The following is a 12,961-nucleotide window of genomic DNA, read 5'->3' as shown; positions in this document are numbered from 1 at the left end:
AGCATCGGAACGGGGAACCGACTTTTGGAACCGAAACCGCCTCGCAACTGCCGGTTTTGGAACGGGAACCGCCTTAGGCAGTTTCGGTTCCGGTTCCTAAAGTTATGGAACCGCCTTAAGCGGTTTTCGGTTCTCGTTTTTTCGAAACCGCTACCCGCTGGGTACCCACCGAACCCGATTTATATATATATATATATATATATATATATATATATATATATATATATATATATATATATATATATATATATATGTGTGTGTGTGTGTGTGTGTGTGTGTGTGTGTGTTACTTAGACCCGTTTAGAATATATTGGTCCGATTTTGTCCGTCTTTAGTCCGAATTGATTTGATTCAGATCGAACTAAATTGTTGTTTTGTCGAAAAAAGTTAACAAAATTAATGCGACCGGGTTACCCGCTCCCGGAACCGGAACCGCCGGTTCCGGGACTGGTTCCAAACATTTAAGAACTGCCTAGAGCGGTTCCGGTTCCAGTTCTAACTTTTTAGGAACCGCCGGTTCCGGTTCCGGTTTTCGTCAAATGAGACGGGTACCCACCTACGCTCATCCCTACCAAAAACGATCCTAGATAGGATATTGATCTTAAGAACCTTACTCTAAATAATTTTCTTCTCCAATTGTAAAAACTTTTTCAAATAATAAAAAACTTTAGAAATAACCATCATTAAAGATGCTCTAGCCGATATCACGTTATGATCTTAAAATATTAAGTTTTTCCACCATAAAGACCATTTGTGTTTATCGGGAAAATTTGACGAAATCCGCTAACCCAATCTAGATCACATCAAAAATTAACGGGCTGGGTTGAGATTTTCAACTAATTTAAATTAAATGGGTCAACCCCTTAACCCATTTAATTAAATTGGTTGGGTTGGATAAAAATTATTAACCATTTTTCATCTCGTCAACCCATTTAACTTTAATATATATTTAATTTTATAACCAGTGAAGTGTCCCCCGCTTTGCAGGGGTTGGAAGCCTTCAGTTGTAATTAAATTGTTATTTGATCCAAAGTTATTACGAATTCAAAATTAAGTGTTGTATCGCCATTATAAGCATCGTATTATTGAAATTTTACAAAAAGAAAAAATATCAAAAACTATACAATATAAAGATTTAGGAAATTAAGTTAATTATGTATCAATCTACAACTGGCAACTTGGTGATGGTGAGGGTATTTTGGTCCTCGTTTTCTCTTACAATTCCAGTAGTGTTGTATAATTTTTCTTACCCATAATAACAACTTACTTATATTCTGCATGTTGAACATTATTAAAAAAAATCGATCCCTCCATTTTCTTCCTACATAATAGGTGATAAATGCTCCAACGGAGAAAAACAATTAGAAGAAACATTGTACTAATAATTTAAATTAATAGCAAGTTAATGAAGTGAGAAAACTAATTAATTTTACCTTACTATTTAAATTGGAATTCATGATTACATGATATGAGCACATCAACACTCCATAAACTTGAATTTAGGTACCTGAGAGCATAAATCACTACTTGTTTGGTTGATGATATCACTACTTGTTTGGTTGATGATAAAAGTTGTGAGCAATATATATATATATATATATATATATATATATATATATATATATATATATATATATATATATATATATATATATATATATACAAAACTTGGTATATGCTTCCTACATAGTATTGATATATTTTCATTTTAAACTTTGCTATTTTGACATATTTTTGTATCTGGTGTGCATCCACTCCACCATGATTGAGATTTCTTGAGTGATAAATTCGGTTGCATATGTGAAAGTAGTGTGCCTTTCAGAACAAAAATATGCTATTAGATGTCAAGGTTACCAAAGCATATTTACGTTGATACGTGATAATGTTTCCTTAAAAAAAATACAAAATCACATGTTTAAAAAATAAGAAACATTAGATATATGTAATGACATGGATTTTCCAAAAGTTAGCAGTTGATTATATCTTTACATCTGATTATCGATTTGGAAAGACCAATAATTAATATATACTCAGACATAAAAAGAAAAGAAAAAGATGGTGAAGATGAATGCTCAAGATTGAAATAGAAAATTAAACAATCCAATTAAAAAAAATATATAAAAAAGGAACAATAAAAATGGTACCTTTACCATCAGTATGCCATCGATGTCAATTGATGTCCATTATAGTCAGACACTTCCCAATATAAAGCAGTCAACCTTGTAGTTGTGGGCAGTGGGGTGCCTTGCCCCTACCTAAAAGGTTTAACCACCACACAGTATATGTAAAAAATACAATGTTTCAGAAAAATTTACATATATGGTCCCCACTTAAATATTTTTGGCACCCAATTTGCCTAAAATTTGAAAGAAAAACCTTGAAAGTTAATATATAATTGCTATTATTTATGTATTAATTAATTTTTATACAAAATGGTCCCCACTACACCGTAGTTCTGGATCTGCCACTGGTTGTGGGATAACATAATATGAAAGATAATAAAATTTTTGGCTGCAATATACACACACATGGTATTAATAATTGATATATGTAACTAATTAGACTTCTGTTAAGGTATGAAAACTTCAAATATGTTTTAGTTGAAGATGAATAACATACGACTTACCTTAGTAGTATCAGGCAAAAGCTTACTCCCTAGGATATAATGCATCAAAGAGATGATGAAGCTCTTGTCTTGAGAAAAAAAAATGGAAGGCAAATTATAAAACCCAACAAATTTCCTATGATTAGAGAAATCCAGGTGAGAAGAAAGACTAATTTGTAATTATTTCAACCCAAATTTTACAACTTAGAGAAATTGGGGTGGGATATTTGGGCGTGAGGATTTCAGGGTCAATCTGATGTGAGGGTGAATTCCAATGTTACTGAAAAAAACTCTTAGAATATAGAGGAGTATTTTTGAAGGCACCTATCTTGAAGATGCAACAAAACATTGACATCGACAGTCGGGGCTTGGTCTAATCGGAGGTGAAGCGGTGGAGAGAAGAAGAAAATCAGATGAAAAAATAGGATGATGGCCAGTGGAGACGGTCAAGTGGGATATCTCGAAGGTAAGATAAAGAAGCGGTGACCATGATTAGTTAATAAGTAACCCGATGAGCATTGGTAATATTGTTCATAAAGTAACACTTTTTTAATATCTATATATAATTATCTGAATATTATAATGTATTAATTAAGTATTAATTTATAAATAATAATAATGTTGTGTTATTATTTATGTTTTAAAAAAGAAAAAACATCATAAATGGTCTCTGTGTTTTTCCAGATTCTAAAATTTAGTCCCCGTGGTTTAAAAACCTCATAAATGGTTCTTGTGCTTTCAAAACTTTTAACAGATGGTCCTTTTGACTAACTCCGTTAGCTTTCTACCGTTAAATGAAAGGTATTTCCGTCATTTAACTATCCAAGGACCTTTTATGAGGTTTTCTTTTCTTTTATTTTTTTTACAAAGAAAAAAATAATTAAATTTAATATCCAATGTCTCTCTCTTCTCTCTCTCAATTGTACATGTTTCAGGTCACGTTTTGAAGCTCGATCATACCCAATAAAACCAAAATTAGTTTGTACAAAAGCAGAACATCGAATGTAAATCGATATCTGAAGCCAAAACTAAATTTGAAATCAAGTTTCTCAAATCTAGCTTCAACCTAAGAATGAATCTAGTTTGCAAAAATAGTTCTTGGAAACACTAAAAAAATCGATTTTGCTGACATATTCTTCATCTCTAACCTGTCGAATATTTGTTTCATCTCCAAAATCTTGTTCTCTATGTAGAAACATATTGCATCTATTTTTCATCTCCAAAAACATGTTCTCTATATCCAAAACTTGTTTCCAATTAAGTTGAAGACCCATCTTTTGGTTGTACAATAGCCCTTATTAACTTTAGAGCTTTATGCAGCAAACCAACACTCAACTTGATCGATAAGCAGGATATGAACACTCAAAAGCAAACTTCTTGAATCTAAAGCAGGCTGTGCAAGAAACTCTTGTAATGTAAGAATTTCCTTTTTTATCCCATTCATGATTGTAACTTCTGATTTCACAACAAGAAGTAAAGTGGCAAACTCTTTCCCGTTGAAGAAATCGATCAGAAGCTCCTGGAATGTTGGGATTCGGGTGGATCGTTGTGGATCGATGATGGTTAAGCGATACGCGAGGAGGGGAAACCAGCTATCTCTTGCGAGCCTCTTTTGTGGGTTTATCCTTCGATGTCGGCAACAACAAGCCGGAGGGAACAAGGTAGCAGTCGTCGATTTCGGGGGAGTACCTTCGGTGATGGGTTTGACTGAAAAGAAAAGAAGAAACAGAAGCGACATCAGAGCTTCATTGATTGTTGTGCCGCAAAGGGCTGCTCCTGTTGGAATCCTAAAGTCACGTAGGACCTTGGAGACCAAGTAATCAATAAATAAGGCAAGTTGGTCATGTTTTATAATTACAATCTTATTCTACAAGTTAGGTAGTTTAGGAGTATATATATATGTATAGATACCGAGATATGGTTTTGTACATAAAAACACAACATAGGTTTTGAGTTATTTTCCTATTAATCAAAGAGATATTTTGATTATTTGTGTTTTCTAAACTTGAATTGGTATCAGAGCGAGGTGAAGACGGTGCCGGTTTGAGAGTCGGTTTCAAGAATACTGTAGCCTTTTGCTGTGGGGCAGATACAGCGGGAACCGGGTTTGATTTTAAGGGGGTGTGAGTTGTTTTTGAGCGCGAGTTGAAGCATCTCAACAGCAATCCCAATTTTTCTTGATCTGGCTTGTTCTAAGGTAGAGAGAGACTAACCAGAGGCACATAATAAATGGATGGGAAGACGTCAAAGTGGGTGACTTTGATTCGGCTCGTTTTGTGGGTGACGGAAGACGGTAAATGTGGTCGTGACCTAGTCTTGTTGTTAGGTGGAAAGTTGCTCTCAGAACAAGCTTGATAAAGAGATCGGGGTGGTGAAAAGAGATAATAGGATGTTGATCGGGTTGAAGAATTCTCTAGAAGGATTTAGAGATTCGGGGGTGATTGTTGGAATCCTAAGTCGATGAGGACTTGGAGACCAAGCAATCTAGTTTATAGAAAGTTTAGTTTATGACTAGTTGGTCATAAGTTTCCTAGTCTAATACAAATTAGTTTGTTAGGCTATATATACATGTTCATAATCGAGTTTATGATTATGACAACTCTCGGTTGTCTCTCTTTTGTCTGGCAGGAAACACAAAGAAAAAAAGGGGTAAATCGGAAATAACACAACAATGGTAGGGGTGTTTTGGTGTGGTCCGATTGTTGTTCAAAGGAAGAGGAGGAGGGCTGCCATGGTGGCTAGCATTCTCTTGTTGTTCGTTGGGAAAACAATCCCCAGCAGTCTCTTGTTGTTCACCGGGAAAACAACCCATCACCAGTGGTTCTTGGCAGTCGATTGAAGAAGAAAGGAAAGAAAGAAAAATGAGAGAGACATTGGATGTTAAATTTAATTATTTTTTTCTTTTTAAAAAAAAGAAAAGAAAAGAAAATCTCATAAAAGGTTCCTGGATAGTTAAATGATGGAAATACCTTTCATTTAACGGTAGAAAACTAACGGAGTTAGCCAAAAGGATCAAATATCAAAAGTTTTGAAAACACAGAGAACATTTATGAGGTTTTTAAATCACGAGGATTAAACTTTAAAATCTGGGAAACACAGGGATCATTATGATGTTTTTTCTCTAAAAAAAATACAATCATAATTCTCATTCTTTTTCCTAGCACCGACAATACTAGCTACACTTCAAAATCACTATGCAATTAAATATTTTTAATATTATTTGAACAATTTATATGTATTTGTGAATTAAGATTTTGCTTTTGTCATACTTTATATAGTAGGTTAGATTAGAAACCACATAAATAAGTCAACCCGATGAAAACATACTTATCTAAAAAGGTAGGTTGCATTGAAAATATCAAATTCATTTAAACAAATATGTTGGGTTGATTGAAAACTTCAATCCAATTAATAAAATGGTTGAACTTGAACCGAACCAAAATTGACAAAATTGACTGCTCTAGTTTATATGCTAAACGTTGATAAATTATTTTTGAAAATAAAATCTTTATATACTTTAACAAGAAGTGTCCATAGTGAATAAACTTAAACCTTATAAATATAATTCATCAAATATCATTTTTTCTATGCACAAAACACAGCCTAAATCATATAATGAAGAGGGATTGGACACAATGGTTGACAATAAAACAGCAAATAACAATAACATAAAACGACCAAAACTGTTGTAAGAGTTGCTTTTCTCAAACAACTCCCACCTCTTACAATCACAAAGAAATCCCTTATTGTAAGGGTATACAATAGTGTACATCAACAAATGAAACTCTAATATACAATTCTAGTATTCTACTCTACCTACACTACACTCAACCAAATAAGCAAACAAACAAACAACCCATCCGAGGTTGTCGCGTATTGTGACGCAGAAAAATAAATAAATAGCGACTTATGGCAAAGAATATATATTTATAATATATAACGAAATAATTATGTTAAGATGAAAGGATCGATTGCAATGCAAGTTGTTGCTGTGGCTGCAAGGTTGACCACGTGGATGCCAACGTGGCAGGTGGTAATGTCTGTTGAAGCTGTCTCAGGAGATTAATTATCCGGCTTACAGTTTGCTCTGACGCAAGCTCTTTTCCACCACATAGTATCTATATACACCAACAGTACCATAAAATTTTATATTTTATTTATTAAAACTAAACTTTAATTCCGATTAAATAAATAAATTTCGACTTAGGAAACTAACCTCAGCAAAAATCGAAACAATTTTAGGAAGATATTGATTATTGGGGCCTAATATTTCCACGTCAGACCTGTACAAAAATAAATAAATAAATAATGACAATTGAATTTAACCAAAACATATTATAAAACATTAAAAAAATGTATTTAATTACCTTTCTACCATGGAACAAAGAAGGTCATGGACGACTTTTGCCTCGATAAGATCTCCTTTTATTGGCAAACAGCTTAACCAGGCGGGTATAACCTAAATGATTTTTTTTTTTTGTATAAAAAATATATACAAAAATATATATAAAAAAATAAAAAATACCTGAGCTGAATCAATAGTGTCGCGATGAAATTGACATACTTTTCCTAAAGCAGAAACCGCATTATCGTATGCCATTATATTATCAGGCTGGAGGGAATTTGGGTGTCTTATTACAAAATTCAGCCTTGAAAGAACCTCTGAAAAAGTCAATAAAAAAGTCAACAAGTCAATAAAAAGTCAAAATAGAATGGAAAGAAGAGAGAGAATTTGCAAGATCTAATTTACCTCCAACGAGAGGTTTAATTACAGAGCCACCATGTTCTGCACACACGCCAAGTCCATATACAGCTGCCTGAAGAAAAAAAAAAGTCAACAAGTCAACAAGGGTAAAATCGTAAATAAGAAATTATATATACAAATTCTGACCTGTCGGATATCTGGATTCTCATCGCTGCATGCGTCAAGAAGGAAAGGGACATATGTATCATAATATCTGGTTTGTAATTAAAAAAATATTTAAAAACAAAATCTAAAGGTTAAAAAGGTAATTATGGTAAGTAAGGTAATGTACTTTAAAGCTGCTTCCCGACACTGCTCTGCCACATCATCAAAGATGCAAATAGCAATTCGTCTCTCTTCTGTTGTCTTATCCTTGCCCTTGAAAACATTAAAAATAATAAATGTAATTGCTTTAGAAAAATGTATAATCAATTTTATTTTTTTTTTAAAAATGAAATTTGGATTAGAATACTCGATACTTACCCACATGGGCATTATATAAGATGATAACTCATCAAAGAAAGGTAAAAAGGAAGCTTTAAATGTTTTCACCAAAGTTCCCAAAATTTCACCAACCTGTTATAACAAAAAATAGTCAAAAAGATAAGGCTTATAAGATTCATGCCAATAAAAAAGAAAAAAGTTATTTATTGGGAAAAAGGAAAAGTCAACAGACTTGGTCAAAGACTTCTTCTTCTTGCTCATTTTCTTCTTTAAGAAGCTCTCCTTCTTCTGCATCAAAATCTTCAGCATTTGTCCTTTCAGCTCTTTCTTTTTTTCTGCTTGAACTTGCTGTAATCACCTGTTTTATTTCATCAACAATGCTTCTCACTTGATTTTCATCTAAAACTTGTCCAGAAATCTGAAAAAAAAGTCAAAATTTGGAAAAATCATAAATCTAATGTGTAAACAAAATAAAGATATTGATTATTGACCCAACCTGTAGACATTCATTCAAAGCATCCAACATATTTGCACAAATTTCTGTATCAGGCTCCTGAAAAAAGAATAAGTAAAAGTTTGTGAAACTAGTCTATATAAAGTACTTAAAAGGGTAAAAATGGAATTAATTTATATATAGTATAATAAAATAATAATCACCTTATGTAAAGCTTCAACTAAAGCTGGAATTATATAGTCAGAAAGTTGTTTTATATAAGATCCATCACGACCCTGTGCAAGCCCTTTCTCTATAGCTAATTTAGCAGACCTTAAAAGCTCAGGCATTGCTAAAAAATAAATAAAAATAAAAAATAAGTATTTCTTTATTAAAACTTGTAATGTTAATTGTGATTAGTATAGACAATAAACAATTAAACCTGAAACAGCCGCTTTTCGAACTTCTTCATGAAAGTAGAATTTGAGAAGGGGTACTAATGTAGGGGCAACCTGGTCAATTTACACATCAAGAACTCCATAAGGTAAAATAATAAGTAATAAACGATTACAATTTATAAATATTATGAAAGATGACTAACTTGGTCAATCCATGGGTAAAAACCCTCTTTCAATTCATCTGCATAACAACATAACATATTGCAAGCTGTAGCTTTTTCCTCAAGGACACTAGTTTTTATTCCTATTCTTTTATCACCAAGTGTAATTGTCTCCATACTGCAGAATCATATGGAAAAAACCACAAAATATTAGTCATATGACATTATAAATTTGTTAGATTAATATAATTTGATACCTTTCATCATCAGATTCAATTTCATCATCTGAATCAGCAGATGTGATGATGACATCAGGTTTAAGTTGAGCTGATTGAAGCAATGGAGGCATAACTACACTCATATAAGGAAGAAAATCCTGTCCTAAACATTTGCATAATCTTGCCCATGCCTATAAAATTTTAATATTAATATTAAATATATAATATATTGAATGTGTTTGTGTTGGAGAAAAATTTGAATAACATTTACTTGAAGCATGTAACTTGTTGTGGGGTCATCATTTTCCATTTGAGTTCCTTGTAGTGACATGAGAACTTCCATCACCTTGAAACCATTTTCAAGATTATTAGAAACTTTGAAATTACTAAATAGGAGTATTCAGTGGTGTGTTTTAGCATTTATGATGAAAAGTGTGAAAGGTTTACCTGTTTTGCATCATCTCTGAATTTTTCTTTTCCAACAGCCATTCCAACAAGACTAATGCATTCCATAGCTTTGGCTCGAAGCATGCGATTAGCTTTATCATTTGCATTTACTAATATGGCTTTTAAGTAGGGCATAACTGCGTCATAGTACTTTTGGAAGTGTTCCTATTGAAAGCAACAAGCACCAGATGAGGGATTTGAAAATTTTATAGATAAGGGTTGTAGTTATATTTCATTATTTTGATTATCTTGATTCTTGACTTACCTGTGATGAATCAGCAACTGATGCTAGAGCAGTTAAGGCCCCTTCTTGTACCATTTGCTTACCATTCTGCATAAGAAAGAAGAATGAACACTTTGTAAACAGAATGAATAAAAGATATAATAAGGTATCTGAATTCTGTTACCTGTAGTAATACAAGCAATTTGCTCACTATTCCATCAAGGTAAGGCGTTAGAATATCAGGTGTGCAATTCTCACTGAAATTTAACACGGCTGAAGCAGCATGTGCCTGAACTCGAGGATTCTGGAAGTCATCCATGGCTGAAGCTAATGCTGGAAGAACACGTTGGTGGTACTGAACTTGCAAGTCCGGGCCTAAATCTGTAGACAACTGCCCAATTGCATTGATAGCAGACCATCTCACACGTGGGTGAGGATCTTGAAATGAGTTTAGAACCATTGTCACCACTTGTTCCAAGTTTTTTATCATCACCTACAGAAGTCAGAAAGAAAGTCAAACTTTATGGAAGTTGCTTTGGTTTTTAATAAACACAATATTAGAAAACAAGAGCATGTATAGGCATAGAGTTATATTGCATTAATGATCAGACTTGGACGGAGAATCTGTGAGCTGACTACCTTTGAGCATCCCTCAGCAATTTGTGCAAGAGCAACAAGAGCAGCATGATGTTTCTGCCACTCAGGTGCAGCCAAGTATGCAGGCAACTGTTCAGATGCAACGGGGACAATGGTATTCCCACCCAAAGCAATAGCCAATCGATCCAAACACTCCTGTCCAACACTATAATTACTAGACTCCCCAGCATCCTCATCCTCATTTTCAGCAGAATGCCAAGCAGGTTCATCCTCAATGTCGAGCAACATCTGCATCAAAATGGCAAACAGCCTACTGATAAACTGTGGCAGCTTCCTCATCATCCCAGGTGCCCTTTCTCTCGCCTCTGCAAGTGTGATCACAAACTCAATTGCCAGGTGTCTAGTTCCTTCCTCCAGAGTCTCAGCTTCAGCAATCTGCAACATAGATCCTACCACCTCCACTAACTGCCTCCTCAAGAACCTCGGTTCTGTCCCAGCCAATTCAATCAACAACTCCAATGCCTCTTGAGCAGTAGCCTCTTGCCCTCCGTTCAATGCTTCTGTCAGCGTCCGCATCATTGCTGGAAGCAAATCCTGGAACCGATCTCTGTCGCCGGAACTAGACAAGCACTGGATAAAATTAATCACCGCACTCAAAGCAGCAATCCTCACATCTGAGCTCGCTGATGTAGTCAAACATTGCAGAAACACGCCATGAAGGTGCTTTATGTGTGGGACTAAAGTGTCCCCAACGTACTGCGACAACTGCGCAAAGATCAAAAACGCGGACTCCTGAAGCTTCGGCGAATCGGAGGAAACACACTGAAACATAAACGGCAAAAGCTCCGGCCAACCGTTTTCAGGCAGAATACTCGCACCTAATTCCGAAATCGTATCACATAGCTTCTTCATTATCGTCTTCGCTTCCTCATTCTGCACACAAGTCACCAGAACCGATTTAAGTGAAGCCTGAGTCGCCGGAGATAACATATTCCACATCAACGAATCATCCTGAGTCAACTGTTTCCGCAACAGAATTGCTGACATAGCACGAGCTTCCATGTGAGGAGATAGCTGTAGCAACTGAGCCAGTTTGAGAACGAGCGTGTTCGGATCCGTTTGTTTGCATAAATTGAATAGAAGCTCGGCTTGCGATCGCTGCTCATTCGATGAAGACATGAGATGAGAGATTAGAGTTTCGAAAGGCGCAGGATCCGCCCCAAGGATCGCTGCCAATTGTGCTTGCTGAACCTGAGGATCCATCGGCACAAAACAATCAGAACAACAAAGCGATAACGATGAAGAGTGCCGACGGAGATCGGCGGTGGTTTATGCGTGAAAACACACACACAAACACACACTCTGTGTATTAATTTGAAGTGGCAATGATGATTGGAATGGGGGCGGGGAAGTTATTAGGGCAATGTGACAGATATAGCAGAAACATTTGAGGCAAGAAAAGGAAGAATAATTTTTATACTCGAATATCAGAGGGAAAATGTAGGATGACGTAAGCAAAAAGACGTGGATCCATGGCCCAAGAAAGTGCTTTGTCTTTTGGGCTAAACCCGAAAAGATGTGGAATCCGATGGAATCAAAAAAATCAAATAATCAATTATCAATCTAAGAAATCAAACCTAATCTTTGAAAGATGGTTTTTCTTTTGGAAACATGATTTGCTTAAAGTTTAAATCTTTTTGAAGATATTTATGTTAAGATTTTATAATTTTAGTTTATTGTTGCATTCCACCATAAATCGTAAAAGGTGACACAACAAACATAAAGAAGTAAGGATCAATTTGTAGTTTCATATAGTAATAAATAATTTTTTTGTATCTTTCTTTAATCCACAAGATCAATATATTACTAGCTCGTTGCTGTTATTTATGTTGATTACTCAACATTTATAAATTAGTAATACGAACATTCACAATATACAAGTTTTTTTTAAATGTTGATTAAACATAGTCCTTATTATTTGGTTTACTATATTTCTAACTTTATCATATATTAACATCCTCTTAGTGTATGTTTTCTCTAGCTTCGAACTACAGAGGAAATATATGAAAAAAGCAAAAGTAGGCGTAAGGCAGCTTGAAGGTTTCATAACCTAAATGTTTAAAATAATGATTTTGTAGATCATGTAGAGAATAGGAATGTCGATTAGCTAACCATTGTTAAGGAAGATGCAATGAATGATAAATGGTTGCTTGAGGTACAACCAAATTTTCTATCTTTCTTTTGTTGCATTCTTGAATACCAATAATATAGATGCACTAACCGTTCGATGAAATGTCATTGGTTTTATGCAGCTTCTCTACTATGTTTTGGTGGTTTTTTTTACGACACAAAAAATAAAATAATGTAGTTTCATTTATAGTGTGGTAAGTTCTTCATGTTGTTAACTATTTAGTAAGTTACTAAATATAAGGATGCATATTAATATACATTACGTAAGATTGTTATTCATGTGTGTTTGATATAGTTGAATTGCTTTATTGAAAACTCGAAGTGGTTTTTGATCTTAGAAAATGAATTTGTGTGTTACTGTATTTTGTATAGATTTAAATGAAGAGCCTCTATATGATTGGTTCATGATGTCAAGGAATTATGTTTTGATCGTGAATAGTATAACTATGTAGATGAAGTAAACAGGTGTGCACTTAGCCTTTCGTGGTTATTATAAAAATT

The 12,961-nt window shown here is 34.2% G+C and overlaps 1 protein-coding gene and 1 long non-coding RNA gene across 2 annotated transcripts; one reads left to right on the top strand and one right to left on the bottom strand.

The window, feature by feature from the left end:
- Nucleotides 1-2,445: 2,445 nt before the first annotated feature.
- On the top strand, nt 2,446-4,968 carry LOC144998646 (uncharacterized). The gene is made up of 3 exons (XR_013660389.1): nt 2,446-3,071; nt 3,926-4,020; nt 4,108-4,968. It is a non-coding gene; the product is annotated as an uncharacterized LOC144998646 (long non-coding RNA).
- Nucleotides 4,969-6,244: 1,276 nt separating this feature from the next.
- Nucleotides 6,245-11,724, bottom strand: EMB2734 (ARM repeat superfamily protein). Its single transcript, XM_078986058.1, has 19 exons — nt 10,313-11,724; nt 9,858-10,166; nt 9,716-9,781; nt 9,451-9,615; nt 9,275-9,349; nt 9,043-9,194; nt 8,828-8,963; nt 8,669-8,738; nt 8,451-8,578; nt 8,290-8,346; nt 8,026-8,211; nt 7,833-7,925; nt 7,642-7,727; nt 7,497-7,563; nt 7,356-7,422; nt 7,131-7,267; nt 6,973-7,064; nt 6,822-6,888; nt 6,245-6,723 (listed from the first exon to the last, which is right to left on the bottom strand). Exons 1-19 carry the CDS (start codon nt 11,531-11,533, stop codon nt 6,559-6,561), a joined length of 3,339 nt encoding a protein of 1,112 aa, XP_078842184.1. The 5' UTR covers nt 11,534-11,724; the 3' UTR covers nt 6,245-6,558.
- Between the last annotated feature and the right edge of the window lie 1,237 nt (nt 11,725-12,961).

Source organism: Lactuca saligna, chromosome 1 (genome assembly GCF_052625555.1).
Source record: "Lactuca saligna cultivar CGN05327 chromosome 1, ASM5262555v1, whole genome shotgun sequence".
NCBI lineage: Eukaryota > Viridiplantae > Streptophyta > Magnoliopsida > Asterales > Asteraceae > Lactuca > Lactuca saligna.
The sequence above is the reverse complement of the archived record's forward strand: the minus strand, read 5'-3'. Positions and strand labels throughout refer to the sequence as shown.